This window comes from Schistocerca cancellata, chromosome 2, assembly GCF_023864275.1.
Source record: "Schistocerca cancellata isolate TAMUIC-IGC-003103 chromosome 2, iqSchCanc2.1, whole genome shotgun sequence".
Taxonomy (NCBI): Eukaryota; Metazoa; Arthropoda; class Insecta; order Orthoptera; family Acrididae; genus Schistocerca; species Schistocerca cancellata.
The window spans coordinates 892,326,801-892,343,722 of record NC_064627.1 but is presented as its reverse complement, the minus strand read 5'-3'; the positions used below and the strand labels follow the sequence as shown (position 1 = coordinate 892,343,722).

The following is a 16,922-nucleotide window of genomic DNA, read 5'->3' as shown; positions in this document are numbered from 1 at the left end:
TCCTTATTGCTAGTCTATAATATTGAGTCAAAGAATCAATTTCACTTTTTGTAAGACCACCTGTGTGTTTTCTGACTGGCAGTTTTTTTCCACTGGTCTTTGCATAATTTTCTCAGCTGAGCTCCCATTATTTTTTATACATGCCCAACACATTCGAGCTTTTCTATCAGAGTGTCCCCATATGGTTTGTCATTAACAACAGTTGTGTGTCCTTTACAGTCTCTATCCCCAAGGTAGCCTACATACCTCACACCATGACTGACAGTTGATCTTCTAAAAGTGTTTAGTCCTATGTTTCCACTTGGGCCATCAAAGTTCTTTACACAAACATGGGTGCCAATAAATTTACTTGAACAACCCTGGCAGTGCTTTGTTAGACATTCATAATCTAGTATCTTACCAGTTTCAATAAATGTGGCAGTTACAACCCTATTCAAAGAAGTATGACCTCTCTTCTGCCAAGATCCATCAAATGCTGCTACAATGTCTGTATTCTCAGACAAGGCTACTGCTTCTTCTGCTGCTCTTTTCATTGAATGTTCACTTACACTATATAAACCATTATGTATTAATTTAATGTATCTGTCACACCTCAGTGGAGGTGGAGGCAAATCCATCACTGCACAAAAAGTCTGGGCAGCTCTCCTTTCCCTTCCAATACATTGCTTTGCATAAGGAAGCTGAATATTTACAGTGTAATGTCGACTATCAGTTACTGGCGATTCATAGTATCACTGTGCATCTTACATGAGTTACAGGCAATCATTCACCGACTTGAAAGACCCTTCCTTGCTGAAATGTCCTCAGAAATGTCAATACTATCTTCACAATTGCAGTACTTACATTTCACAGCACTCTTCAAAAGTCTTGACAGCATATTTAGGTTCACAATAACATTTCCGTCGTTATTGCTACTCACAATACTACTAGGCTTGTTCTTATTATATCCAGAAAGTGAAAGTTTACGTCTAGAAGCACTGCCTGTAGACACAGTTTCCGCGGGCGATTTTTGAAGAAACTGATACGTATTATTCGGTCGTGTTTGGAACTGGTTGCCGCAAAACTTTCGTTTGGGGCTAAATTTCTTTACTCTCGGCATTTGTAGCACAGGAAACACAAACACAGATACAAAAAACACACAATAACTACAAAACCACACACGTATGTAATTCCAAAATCATATATTCTCAGATCTTCGTTTACATTTCAACCATAACCTTCTAGACATGCATGTACTTTGTTTCTGGGAGTCAGTGCATTCTAGAATACACCTGTGGTAACGATCCATAACTAATGACGGAAAAAAAACAGAAGTACAAAATAGTGCATCATGTATTCGGACTCCCTTCAAACCGACAGATGGGCGTGGCCCCTGTGCAACATTACGTTCAACCTCAATTTTAGATGAACGGAAAATGATAATGCCCTTAAACTATACATTTTTGAAATCAGCATGAAATCTCTTTTCTATAGACCAAGAAATTTTTTTTCCAAATTTTACTATTACTATTAATGGATCTGTTCACCTACTTACACAACACTTTTCAGTTATCAACATCCAGAGTCAACTCCCAGACCCTACATTCATTGTCAACCCTCTACATGTCTTCTTGCAGTTCAGAAAACTTCTGGCACTGCAACATTGACACTGACAATAACATCACCCACAAAAAGCCTCATGAAGCTTCCATTGATAACCACTATGCCATTTACATAAATTATAAACAATAATGACCCTACAACCCTCCTTAGGGTACCCCAGAAATTACAACATATTTTTTATTGTCCCGTTGAAAACATGCTGAGCTCTATCTACAAATATGTCCTGAATTCAATCCCAAACCTGTTACAATAATCAGTAAACTCATATTTTGTTCACTAAACAAAGGTGTCAAACTGCATCAATGTCTTCTGGAAATCAAGGAACTCAGCATCAACTTTGAACTTGTTAGCTTCACAAAACCTCTGTCTGTAGAATGCACATTGATTTTTATAGAGAAGAACTTCATTATCCAAAACAATCGAAGTGTAAGTGTAAAACGTGTTCTGTGACTCTACAAATCGCTGACATCAGCAATATAAGTCTATAATTATGAGCAGTCTTGATGATCTTTCTCGAAAATCGGAATGACATTCACTTTTTTTCAACTGCTTTATTGCCCCAGTGACTTTAAAAAAGATTGTCGTCAGAAAGGGAGGAAGCTCTGTCACATAATCTTTCTAGAATCTCACAAGTATCTCCTCTGGTCCAGATGTCTTTTGATTATTGGAGAATTTAACCAATTTTTTATTCCACAATAATTATCTCAATATATGCCATTTCAACAGACCAAATTTATTGTATCGCCTTTCTCTCTATCATCATCTTCAATTTCGGTGCCAGTATTGTCACTGAGCAACTGAACAGATGATTTCGATCTAATTACTGCCTTTACATAATACCAATGTTCATAGGATTCTTGATCAGACGAGTTAGGAAAATTTTAATTTCAAATTCACTACACTTGTTTTACATTTGACCAGCTTGATTCTGTTAGTAAGGTTTTTATTTTGTTTTAATGTGTAATGAACCCCTCTTTGCTTTTGTAGCAACTTTCTAACATAGCTACTGAATTGCAATTGGTTTTTCCCATCCCTTGCAATCCCTACTGCAGTTACATAATTTTCTGAGTGCATATTAAAGTCCCTGTCTGAATTTCTGAGTTTGCAGAATTCATTACTGAGATAATACTGACCAAATTGTAAATCTTACATCTGTAAAGCATAGGAAAATATAAATTGGATATGTTGAAAACATAATTACTATATTTGATGCAAACTGAGACACAAATTTTAAATACAGTCATTCACAAATAAATGTAACATTCAGTGCAACTTTAGAGTAACAAAATACAGTTATTGAACAATAATGAACTGAGCTGTGACAACAATTGTATTACATGTTAAAAACTATTGTGATGGGTGCTATAAATGGTTTTTCTTTCCACTTTTCTTGGCTATTTCATAATGTCAGATAATTGTAGTAAATTATTTGCATTCTATAACATTTAAACTGGACATTGTAAAGAGAACAAGCGGATAAGATATGTTAAAAACATAACTGTTATAAATGCTCCACAGCTGTCATGACAAAAGACATTATGTGTCAAAGTAAAAAAACTATTGTCCAGATATCTCTGTTGTGAAATGAAATCAACATTTCATTTGATTATCATCTCTAATGAAGAACTGACCTGATCTCTTGTTTCTCCTACATTTGTCTAGTACTTAATGATATTCTCTTTTGCTCATTTGCTGATATAACAGAGGAAGGGCCCACATATTACTTAAAATTTACATGAGTAAAATAAATCAGTAACAATATTCAAATAATATTGCTTAACAAACCTTAAAAACGTCTAAACCATTACTTGCAGCATTGGAGCTACCAACATATTACTCAATGAAACATAGACTTCTCTGCAAGAACACAACAAATAATGGCCAACAAGTAGTAGTTTTTTTCTGGGTCAGCTATAAACGTATCAGTTGGTAAATGAATAATATATATGATGTCCACAAAAAATGCCTCAATATCCGAGTCCTATGATAGGGACATACATGACTGGAACCCTATATGAATTCCATGAGAAATATGTGAACATGTGAGTACTAGAACATGGATGTAAATGAATTACTGAATACATGGCAAAGCAAAAACTGATAAATAAAGGCAGATAATTAGGAGTATGGTAGCCTTGCACAAATAACAGAAATTTACAATACTCAAAAACAAAAAAAAAAGTATATCAACTGTAATTATCTGCTTAGGAGGAATAAGTAAACTCTCAAATTACGTCAGTTACCACAATCCTTTCCACCTATGTACCACAGAAAACATTGAAATTGTTGTGTTGCCATACATCATAATTCATATCAAGTATTATGATCTACTTACACAGTACTTTGTTCATCATTCTCTGTTCAGTTTCATCTAGCTTTACCTGAAATATAAACTAACTATGCTTTTGATATGTTAAACTCATTATCACCACATTTGTTATTCCAGTGACTAAAATTTAAGAATACAAAGACAACAGTGGTAACATGTGACTAGATTTTACAATTAAAAGGAGAGACTTCAGTAACTTTAAAAACAAGCTACACAATCACCTACAAATATTTCTTAAACTAAAATCTAACTGAAATAAGATGAACAGTTGGAAATGTCATTGCCTGAGTGTATGACAGTTAACTACATCGTCCATAGATGTTCACAATGACAATTTTGATACAGCCAAGTAATCTAAAAATTGCACACAAGCTATGAGAATAATCCACTTTGTGAGATGCACAATTACTTCATAGGTTGATTGGAGACATGACCTCCATCAATGGGCCATTTTTTTTATTTTTATTCCCATGACTACTCTTACGACTTGTGGAGCTGCCAAAAAGCATCAGACTACATAATTCACTTTCAAACAATGAACTGGCTTTGTGCAGATTTAAATTCACATTTCTATACAGTTAGAAAACTGATGTTATCTACCTCCTAACCCCTCCTATGTCACTGCTTTATTAAAATTCATACAAATTAGAAATTCCACTTAGAAAAGTTCTGACTAAATGCATATTACTCAGAAGAGCTCACAAAACTTGAAAATTAATCAGTATAAATTATAGTACGGATGTTGTGCTATCATATGTGATAAAGTTTGTACCATAAATTATTTTGGATACAGAACAATTTGCTTGCCAATAAAAACTTGTGCTACAACTTTTGGTACATACAGCATTGACCATTCAGCAAAAATTGTGATCTAAATCAGAAGAGTTGCAATAAGATCTCCAATAGTTTCACTATTCAAAGCTGTTGTCTTTTGTACTATTACACTTTGTTTGCATTTCTTGAAACATACACTGACACAGTGGAGGAGAAATTAACTTCCTCTTACAGTAATGGGGCTCAAATATGGTGTTACATAAATGAAAATTAAAAATTACTAAATGACTTGATTGATATCATGTAATTCACTTAATGTCTGCAAGAAAATCAGAGACCAATTGGATAGCTGAGACTGACTTGTAGCTGTAAGCATTTTTTGAAGCATTAACATATTTTATGACAGTACCCACCAGAATATGTTGACTACTATTGGCAACATTTATGAGAAAAGCCATGAGAGCAGAAGACACTAATATTCAATGATGCAAACAAAGTGCATAAAACATAAAAGCAATATAAATTTACATTTGAAATGTGAATAGCCTCATTTATCAAATAATGTGCACTGTTATTCAAAATGTATAATTTTTGTCATTTACTCATACTAGTCACCCGTTACAGCATTTATTCGTAGAAGCCCCCTGATTACATTTCTCAAGTCCTGGCAATAATATTCCAGAGGCAATAAAAATACTGACCGAAAAACTGATTAGAATACTTTTGTTTTCTTACAAAAATCAGATTATCATTTCCAAATGTGGCATTTGGCAATTTCTTAATCACGTTATAACTGTGATCTTGGTAAACTGAGAAGTCACATGCAGCCAATTTCTTGACCCCCCCCCCCCCCACTCTCTCTCTCTCTCTCTCTCTCTCTCTCTCTCTCTCTCTCTCTCTCTCTGTGTGTGTGTGTGTGTGTGTGTGTGAGAGAGAGAGAGAGAGAGAGAGAGAGAGAGAGAGAGAGAGAGAGAGAGAGAGAGAGATTTTATACTTCCCACTAATGGTTTTCAGGTAATCTAAACAGTTAGTGCAATTTGTTTCACATATACATGTTTATGAATCTGGTCCCAAATATGACTCTGCAGGTAGTATCAACTATTTTCAAGGAAATCAATGTATGCTTACAACTTTCTGTAGAGGATAAAGACCCTATCCACTGTTCTGACTGTCTATGTCAGAATGAATGCAAATATCGGGTACAGTGTTCTCGTAACATGTTAAAACATAATAAGCTGTGAGCCAAAATTTCAACAGTAACTGTTTTATAACAGTGCTTTACAAATAGCTTCAGTGTATCCTCACTCAGGGTCATTTGCAGACAATGAAGGCTAGAATAAAGTTTTCTTTTAGAACACTGACATTGTTTACAAATTGCCACAGCTGTCAATAAATATCCAACTGCAATGTCGAACAAACAAGAAGAATATCTGTCCAAATGTTATCATGATAGGATTCATGAAATAATTTGTTTTATAGTTGACTCAAAAGCAGTCTCAAACATATTTTTGGCACAACATACTCTTCCATGTTACTGCCTATGGAATCACGTTATTCTTCTAATAAACATTAGAGAGAGAGTAAAGGAAAATTCACCTGAATATTATCATCGGCATATTAATATTTTAAAGCTGCAAGCTGATGACCTGACCATTCCCATTAATCTGAAAGTGACAATATCACTTATTTAGACAAACATTAATTCATTTTTACTCTTCTCTAAAGCTGTTATTTGTTTTAATAATATCTCAAATGAAAATATTATGGAGCAGCTTATGAACAAGAATCCAATTACAATACCCTCACCATTTACTTTCTGTTTGGCCATTATATTTGGAAGCACTTTCTTCTGAAATATGCGGTATATGAAAGGAGATTTTGAAAATATTATACATTATCTGTGGTTCTATTCTAATGCAAGCATAAACTCTTTTAGCTCTTTAACATCTGTCCTTTCCGTAGCAGCATTGTTTAGAATTGATAAATATGGCACATTATGTCACAACAACCACAAGTAATTAGGGTGCCCTGCCTATGAGTCATGTAAAGAGCGTACACAGTCTCACAGCCCAGCACACTTCTCCGTAACCCAGCAAACTTCTCTCTATGATCAAAGGCAGTTTATAGAAATCTGAATTTTAAAATCTTAATACAAATGGCAGTAACAGTAACCAGTTCTTCTTACCATAACACTGTCTTTATTTCTTTACAACATGAATTTCATTGATCTGGACATGATATAATGTGAGGGAAACCAACCAGAGAAATCCATTGTGACAAAGGTCATTACAGGATGAGAAAAGTACCCTCTTCAGTGTGGTTACAAGTTCTAGTTACATTTCAACAGCATTACTGTTTCATGAAGGTGGTTCTCATTGTGATTTTGTTTGCATACTACATTAAATGTCGTGCATCACTATGAAAATAATTTAACAAAGTAATGCTAATTGCTGAAATTACAATTTCTAAAACTGTGCAAACCACACTGTTGTACAGTCTGTCTTCAGCCCGTCCACTGTTCCAGTCTTATGAGGAGATAACTTATGAACACCTGAAGCCAAGTGTGTGATCACCAGCCAAAAACATTCCCCCATGTGTGGGCGACACACCTGTAAAATTTAATACAGGCATGATATACATTCAGGACACAGAGCAAGAACTTTCATTTTTACTCCTTCAACAATTTTTACAATAAAAATATAGCAGTTGGCTGCTTTATAAGGAAGATAATTATTACTCTAAGAAGACTCCAAGACCACATTATACTAAATGTTGTTCAGACAAAGTAAATTGATTTATCAAACTTTCGGACTAATAACTGCACCCCCCCCCCCCCTCCCCTGTTTTTAATGGCAAGTGCAAATTTAAGGGGCATAAAACCTACAAAAATGCAAATACATTCTACATCATAACAACATAATGAAACCACTTTAAATGATGTAATTCTTCAAAAAGAAACTTCTCACAGCTATGTCTATTAGCAAAACACTCTCAGAATGAGGCAGGGCAGCAACTCAATAATATTTTTCTAATTCACATGTCAAATCAAAGACAACCAATGGCTGGTAGGCTCCATCAAAATACTGGGAACCAATATGGGAATGACAAATGTGATAAGCACATATTTGAAGGCAAAGAAATGATGTCACAGTATTATATACAATAGTAATAATAATAGTATTATTATTATTATTAGTAGCAGTAGTATTATTATCATTATTATTATTATTATTATTAGTAGTAGTAGTAGTAGTAGTAATAACAACACAAGTAATAACAGATTAAAATTAGGGGTTGAGATCCAAATGATATATGCAAAATACAAGTATAAGGGTGGAACATTAAAGGTACTACAACATACTTTTTTCAAAATTTTAAACTAATTATAAACTGTAGTTACAAGTTCAACATTCATTGTCTCATGCTTCACTTACACTGTACTTTCTGCATAAGATTGTTATTTTGAAAAGCACAAGCACACAATGCCATGCAAACCTTATTGACCATATTATCAGCTGTGCAATATATACAATGCATTTTTTGAAATGACAAAAGAGCCCATGAAACCACAATTAGAAACAATGACTACAGAAACCACGTAGATGAAAAACATTTGGACACAATGATTTTGAAATTAACATCAATTATAAGACATTGATAGTCAAAGGACAAATAGAACCATGCTACATTATTTCAATAACATATACAACAGATATAAAAAGTAAGATTCTAAATTACAGATCAGAGTTAGACTTCTATAATAACAAGCTTCTTACAAATAAAGCAAAGCACAAGAAATGAAACTATGACAACAATGTGAATAATTCAATATAGTCACAGTAACTATATTTCTGTTAAAATATTTGTAGCAATGATTACGTTAGTAGAAAAATGTTACATATTATGCATACAATGGTATTCACCATAACATTTACACCCATTTAAATGTAGGTAAAATTTTCATAGCAATAATGATTTCCTCGCTTCACCTACATAGTGTGGCATCAATCTGTGAAATCCAGGGAAGCATTAATTTAAGTTTTCTCCTGTAGTTGACGTCTTTCGACACAGGATTGCGTTCTAAATAAACGGTGACCAATCGTCTGTTGCGTGTCAACACTTCAACGTTAGACCAATCATCAACTAGATTGTCATTCATCTACAAAAGAAAATTACACATATAAACAATTAATCATAGAAAAGAGAAATATCATTGTAACAATGGAAAATCATGAGTCAGTAAGTACATGCGGACAAAGGGGAGAGGAAAAAAAATCTCAGATCTCCCAGTTAAAAATGCACTTTTTCCCTCATCAAAATACATTTCTTCCAAGGTGAAAATACACTTTTTCCATGATAAGCGACAGTGTACTTTCCCTTAGAACTGTAAAAAATCCATTCTTATACACCAGTGTAGAACTTCCCAGCACTTCAGTAAATGAAACACGGTAAGGGAGGAAAAAACAAAAAAAGAAGAAAAAAACATGTTTTGGAAAGATCTTTGATGTACAGCGATACGTACGCTGCATATTTTCATATTATGAAATTATAAATTCAAATTCCACCGAACACAGGACTTTAGTTTCCGAAGCATTGAAACAGAGATTGCAATGCACTTTTGTAAGCCAATCATAGCTCATGTCACGTGATCTCACCAGCCAATGACAGCAGACATTCAGAGCATAGCACACATGATGTAGTCAGCCATTAGCAACATCACTGCTATGTCGAGTGAATACACATAGAGGAAAAATTAATGGTTTAAATTAATGTACATAGTGTAACTACATGAAAAGCTAAGATTTCACATACAATATTGGTCTTTTTAGCGTGTGTTACACTTTAAGACACATCACACAAATGTGCCATTAAAATTTTAAACAATGACATTAATGTCTGTTATTTATGGATTCTTCCGTCGCTTCTTGATAGAACAATTCCATATTGAGGGTTGAATACCACTTAAGCGGTTTGTTGTACTACTGATTTTTATTTGTATGAACTAGTTTTCGGCTTATTAGGCCATCTTCAGATAACTACTGGCTATTGTTTACAAGGAGCTTGTGTTCTTACGAACCAAACATTCTGAACTAAGATACAATGCACTAACATACAATCTTTAGTTGTGGTATTGTCTTCGGAATTGTCAAATGGGTCTTTTGACTTTTTGTTCTGTAAAACTGTACTTTAACTTAATAAATCACATTTTATGGTTTGTCGGCACCATGTATGACAACAATTAGAATTATTTAGAATACACATTATTAAAAAATTACAATTTTTTGGCATTTGTTGTGAACAGTTGCACTGGACACTAATTGTTGGGTGTACAACGGCGATGTTTTCTTTGGGGGTTACATTTTGTTATTAGAAAAATTGTGCATTAATATATACCAAAATATTACGTTGTTACACTTGAGTTACAGTTAGGAATGTAAACAAATAAGGGATATTACATTAAATTGGGGTGTGAATTTGTTTACTATTGGGACACTTTGTGGTTAGTAGCAGGTTTACTTTATTGTGTAAAGTTTAAGTGTGGTGATGTACTCAGTTGCAATTGGTCATTTAGAACCAGCTGGGGATTTAGGGCTAAGTGTTTGTTAATTTCAAGTGCTTCTAGTCGGCGGAGTTTTCTGCCTTTGTTGTCTATATGTAGCACTTCTGTGTGTGTTAGATATGTGTGTCCTTCTTTGAGCACATGTTCAACAAAGGTGGAGCCTGATTTATTTAATCTCCAGCTGCGTTCATGTTGTCAGCCTTGTTGATATGGCCCGGCTCGTCAAAAGACCCATTTGACAATTCCAAAGACAATACCACAACTAAAGATCGTATGTAAGTGCATTGTATCTTAGTCCAGAATGTTTGGTTCATAAGAACACAAGCTCCTTGTAAACAATAGCCAGTAGTTATCTGAAGATGACCTAATAAGCCAAAAACTAGTTCATACAAATAAAAATCAGTAGAACAACAAACCGCCTAAGTGTTATTCAACCCTCAACATTAAGGTCTTGTCTTCTGGGCTTGAAATTATTCTAAGCAGTTGGTACTTGAAGTGGTAAGTTTGAAATGAGAGTCAAACTCTCTGATTTAAGAAATTTATTGTACATTCTCATACATGACGTAAGTCATCTTGTGTGAAATGAAATTTCCTTTGAAAATAATGCTTTTTGAAGAACCATTCGCAATATTTTCCTGCGACCCATATGTTCGTAACACACGTAGCATTAGGAGATTTTACACAGAGTCATAAAAGAAATAGGATATGACAGGATACTCCACGAGCATAGGAATTTTGTATACCATACTAAACTGCATAATTCAGCTTAAAGGGCACATTCAAATGTCCAGATTCACAGTGAAGAAGGTCGAACCTGATATTAAGCTTTTAGTGTGCTTTTTGAGATGCAAATTTTTTTTGGAGTATCAGTACTGTATTGTCTCGCGTTTGGTTCTTAATATGGTATAATGCCACAAGTGCCAGAAGATAAAAATGTGCACTTGAAATTCAGTTAAGAGTTGAAACTAGCCAATAGTGTGGAATGAAACACTTACGTTTCTCATAAACTGACTGCATCTGTGGAAAAGATTAATAAAAGCCACATTTATTTAGCAAACCGACACAAATAACTTCACTGTTGTGCAAGGCAATTAATGGTTGACTGCCAAAAATGTGGAAATAAAATAAAATCAGATAACTGAAACTAATAACATATTTTAGCCTTCCGTAATTACGGGAATGTATTTTAATTCACTTGATAGCTCCCGGCCACAGAAATCCATTTTATTTTCATTTGGTGTGTGAACTGTAAACAAAGGGGAAGCAGCAAAATCACATGGGACACCACCCCCCTCCCCACTACAACCCAGACTGCCCTGTGCAGGCACCAATCTGGCAGCTTGGGCACGTCAGATAAATTTTCCTGGGTAGCATAACTGCATCTTGCTACCAAGAAGCAGGAGAAGGTACTGCACACATGAAACTCAACTGCACATCTACATCTACATCTACATCTACATCCATACTCCGCAAGCCACCTGACGGTGTGTGGCGGAGGGTACCTTGAGTACCTCTATCGGTTCTCCCTTCTATTCCAGTCTCGTATTGTTCGTGGAAAGGATTCTCGGTATGCCTCTGTGTGGGCTCTAATCTCTCTGATTTTATCCTCATGGTCTCTTCGCGAGATATACGTAGGAGGGAGCAATATACTGCTTGACTCTTCGGTGAAGGTATGTTCTCGAAACTTTGACAAAAGCCCGTACCGAGCTACTGAGCGTCTCTCCTGCAGAGTCTTCCACTGGAGTTTATCTATCATCTCCGTAACGCTTTCGCGATTACTAAATGATCCTGTAACGAAGCGCGCTGCTCTCCGTTGGATCTTCTCTATATCTTCTATCAACCCTATCTGGTACGGATCCCACACTGCTGAGCAGCATTCAAGCAGTGGGCGAACAAGCGTACTGTAACCTACTTCCTTTGTTTTCGGATTGCATTTCCTTAGGATTCTTCCAATGAATCTCAGTCTGGCATCTGCTTTACCGACGATCAACATTATATGATCATTCCGTTTTAAATCACTCCTAATGCGTACTCCCAGATAATTTATGGTATTAACTGCTTCCAGTTGCTGACCTGCTATTTTGTAGCTAAATGATAAAGGATCTATCTTTCTGTGTATTCGCAGCACATTACACTTGTCTACATTGAGATTCAATTGCCATTCCCTGCACCATGCGTCAATTCGCTGCAGATCCTCCTGCATTTCAGTACAATTTTCCGTTGCTACAACCTCTCGATACACCACAGCATCATCTGCAAAAAGCCTCAGTGAACTTTCAATGTCATCTACCAGGTCATTTATGTATATTGTGAATAGCAACGGTCCTGACACTCCCCTGCGGCACACCTGAAATCACTCTTACTTCGGAAGACTTCTCTCCACTGAGAATGACATGTGAATAAGCCCGCTGGCAACTGCTCAAAATGAACTTAACGTAAATAGTTGTGACATCACGCTCATCGGAAGCAGTTTGCTGTTAGGAAGTATTCAACTGTCTTCGCCCTAAACCCTTTGATATATTTTGCTTTTGGCAAGTCCGTGTGTGTGCACTGTGTTTTGTTGTTGTAAATGGTGCAATTCCTTTGCATCTTAAGTTTTATTTTGGTTTTATTCCCCCATTTATGTTTTATAGCTGAAGTATTATTCTACAGTTGCGAGATACAGTAAAATTCTTTGTTAGACTATCAGTTCTTACCAGCCAAAACTACAAAAATTTTACTGAAGACTAAAACAATGAAAAATTTCCGCAATTCCCAGTTTTCTCCCAGATAAAAAGTTCCCAGGTTTTCCTGGATTTCCCGGTTGTCCGGGAGTGTATACACCCTGTCAGTGTAATCTACTGTATAACAAATAGTAAGACTGACAACAGGCTTCCCTTTAACAAACACTAAAATAATCACAAATGAAAGAAAGAATAGGTAGTAGTAGTAGTAGGAGGAGGAGGAGGAGGAGGAGGAGTAGGAGTAGTGGTAGTGCTAAGAGGAGGAGGAGGAGGAGGGGGAGGAGCCTCAAGAAATATGAGAAATGGAAGCAAAGTAACTTTTCATGGGAAGTGAGGTATTTTGTACACTAGGTTACTGAGCTTTCATCTCTTTGGAAATCATTCAACATAACAGAGATATAGAAATATGTTTCTATACCATTAAACAGTTTACCATTACAGCACAAAAGAAGGAACCAAAAAATAATGGGGAAAATGCTATACAGGAAAGATCAAACATAATCTGTTTCTGTCAAGTATTTAATCTAGATCTCTGGTTTCCACTCAAAAGTCGCAACATTGTTCACAGCTTAATATCACATGGGAATATCCTTCAAAACTTTTGTTCCTCATTATTACTTATTCAGTTATTAAAATATGTATAACAGCGTATCCTGATCAACAAACGGCAGAATTCAGTCCTCAAGATCCAAAAGAAATTGAATATATATCCAAGAACTGAGAGTTCTTACTAGTACAACCAAATGTGGGCCAAAGCATACAGTGCTTGCTTTGCTGCATTCTAATTTTCACACACCGACTATTTTATACTTTTATAAGCCTTTATACACACAGTACATTATTTAGGAAAGGTGCAGAAGGTGACAGATCCTGAGTAATATTACAGAACCAGTTTGGAGCATACCATAAATTAACTCATCCATTTTATTCCTAATGTATTATAATCGACCTAACAATAGAGGTCTTGCCACTCCTGGTCCCAGTCCCTGGCCTCCCCTGTGGGAGACAGAGGCTGGTGCCAACAGGCCAACAGAAAAGAGCATCCCCCTTTCTGAGACACCCATGCTATCATACACCAGAATGTTTTTATCAGATGTTAATGTGAAATGACAATATGCAGTTTGCTAAGGGAAAGAATACTTGCTGTGAATGTCTTTTTGGCACTTGCATGTGCTTTCCTGCAGAAGGAAATGTGCGAAAGATCACTCTGAAGTGGAAGGAAATTTTAGCACAAGCGGAGGTGACAAATGTACAGAACATAGGATATCTATTCTTAATTGGTGACATGGAGTTTGCCAGTGAAGGAATTCCATCTACAATTATGTCTGCATGTGGTTGTCCAGCCATGGGAACTGTGAGTGACACAGAACATGTGATAAGGATGCTGAACAATAATTTGATTGGCCGGAGAACAATTTGAGCGACCCATATAGTGTATGGATATGCCCAGAGACATAGCTCTGGAGCACGCAAAGAGACTGCCTTAGAGGAACAGTTGCTGGTGATATGGAAAGAAGACATTTCACATACAAGGTTGGGTTGGTTGGTTTGAGGATTAAAGGGACCAAACTGCAGAGGTCATCGGTCCCTTGTTTCATAAACACACACAGCACAGTGAAACCATCCACCAGTCAGGCGAAGCACTAAAATTATAATTCTGGGGGAAGAAAAGCCCCAAGGTCAATGGTAAGACAACACGGAAAACGGAGCACAGCAACAAAAACAACATAGAGAACAAAGGCAGAAGGAATTAAAACTGCACAGCAGAGGACTGTGGCTGGCTGATCACGAAAATAATAGGATGAGCCAGCCACTGTGCAACACGTTAAAACCTCCAGCCTAAAAGATTAGGGTGGAGTCGAATTACAACACAAAACAAAGTAAAAGATACAGCACAAAAGAGGGTGACGCAATAAAATTAGAGGGACTTATAAAAGCCACTTGCTCGAAGAAAACCTAAAACACGATCTGCCATAGAGACATCGTCAGCTAAAAGACACGATAAATCACCCAGGAGGTTAAAAGTTCGCCTGAGGGCGATAAAAGAGGACATTCCAACAATATATGGGCCACCGTCATGGTTTCACCACAGCAACAATGAGGGGGATCCTCTCGACACAGCAGATGACCATGCGTCAGCCAAGAGTGACCGATGCGGAGCCTACAGAGAATAACAGAATCCCTGCGAGAGGCCCGCATGGAGGAACCCCACACGGTCGTGGTCTCCTTTACACGCCGCAACTTGTTGGGTACAGACAGAGTGCGCCATTCGTCTGCCCACATCCCAAAGACCCGACAGCGTAACACCGATCGAAGATCAGTTGCCGGGAGGCCGATCTCCAACGGCTCACATACAAGCTGTTGGGACATATGACCAACCAATCCCAGTACTCCTGCCTTCACACTGCCAAGAGAAGATGCCAGGCAACCTGCAGCATGTCTTCCACTGCAACACTAGCAGCCTGATCACCAACTGATAAAATGCAATACAGTTCTTATCTATAAATCCACCTGCCAATTCCGTTTGTCTCATAGCAACCACAATTTAAACACCCTGGTACTGACCCTGATAATCATGTAATTGCTAATAGGCAAATTATTATTTCCTCTTTCATGAGTAAGAATAATTTGTAAATTGTATTTGAGTAACTGTGGTCAAAAGGCATATTGTTAGTAAAAATACATGTTTATGAACAAATTATTAACATTCTTGTGGCCAGCACTCTTAATCCTATAACATAATTTGCAAATACCACACTCAAATGCAGTTTAACACATTGTGATTCCTTTGATTTCATATGCAAATGCAGCACTCAAGTGAAATTTAATAATACAGAATTTGATGACTACAATATACATTAAAAAATGCACGAATTCAGGAAAAAAGACAGTAACAGAACATTGTGACAATGGATTTTCTTATAAAAATGTTTCTTAAAAAACAAAAACAAAATTAAAAATAAAGAGCCGTAAGAAGTTGCTTTAGACCTGAAATACATACACAGAACTTACACCATCAAATGGCACTCATTTTAAACCCTAGTCATGAGTGTTTAACCACTATAAGTTTTATTCTCCTGCAACGAGTGTCAATATAGACATTAAGCTATGAAGTAGGGTCATTCTTTCTGAAGCATCCCGTATTAGCCTATGTTTACATACAAACAGTACACACACATAGCCAAATACTGCACATTCCAAACCAAATCCTAACAAGATGAAAGATAACAGGTAACAGATAAGTTTTGCATGCTTGATGTAAACAAGCACTGTTGGGTGCACACTTTCATAGACAGCAGGCTTTTGTGAGGCGCACACTTTCCCTGATTTGTGACTGTTGTTTCTACCACTGAGAAAGGTGCCACATTTGTTGTATATAGCAAGGGAGACTCAGACTTAACATAATATTTTTAAGAAGAATTTGTGATGATGTATTTTAACCAAATCTATCCCTTCCCTCATCACGTACTGTCACATTAACAGCTATGCCCTCTTAGCGCTGATGTAATTTATACAAATTGAAGGATTATTAGGGTTTGACATCATGTCGCTAGTGAAGTCCCGAGTGATGGAGCAAGAGTTCAGTTAGAGCCAGTATGGAGACAAACACTGACAAAGACCTTTTCAAAAGAACCATCCCAGCATTCATCTTAATTGATTTAGAACAAACATCTACTGAACTTCATGGACTATGAGAGACACCTTAATTTTTAAGCATTTTTTTTTAAATAACATTTTTACCCACTTTCATTATTAGATTGCAAAGCCAGACTAATAAAATCTTCATTTATAAAACCGAACTCACCTTTAAAATTCCTGAAATCTTCACTTGAACTTGCTTCTTCTTCTTCTTCTTCTTCTTCTTCTTCTTCTTTTTATTCCTCTTTGTCGCCATTGTTGTCCTCTTCATGCATAAGATGGTATTCACTGCCAT

At 36.3% G+C, this 16,922-nt stretch overlaps 1 protein-coding gene across 1 annotated transcript in view; it reads right to left on the bottom strand.

Moving 5' to 3' along the window:
• Positions 1-2,787: 2,787 nt before the first annotated feature.
• LOC126162836 (protein phosphatase 1 regulatory subunit 7) overlaps positions 2,788-16,922 on the bottom strand; it is an 80,800-nt gene continuing 66,665 nt past the window's right edge. The window contains exons 8-9 of the mRNA XM_049919597.1: positions 8,699-8,864; positions 2,788-7,314 (exon numbers count right to left, since the gene is read on the bottom strand). Coding sequence (XP_049775554.1) covers positions 7,247-7,314; positions 8,699-8,864 — 234 coding nt within the window. The 3' untranslated portion in view covers positions 2,788-7,246. The remainder of the gene's footprint in view (positions 7,315-8,698; positions 8,865-16,922) is intronic.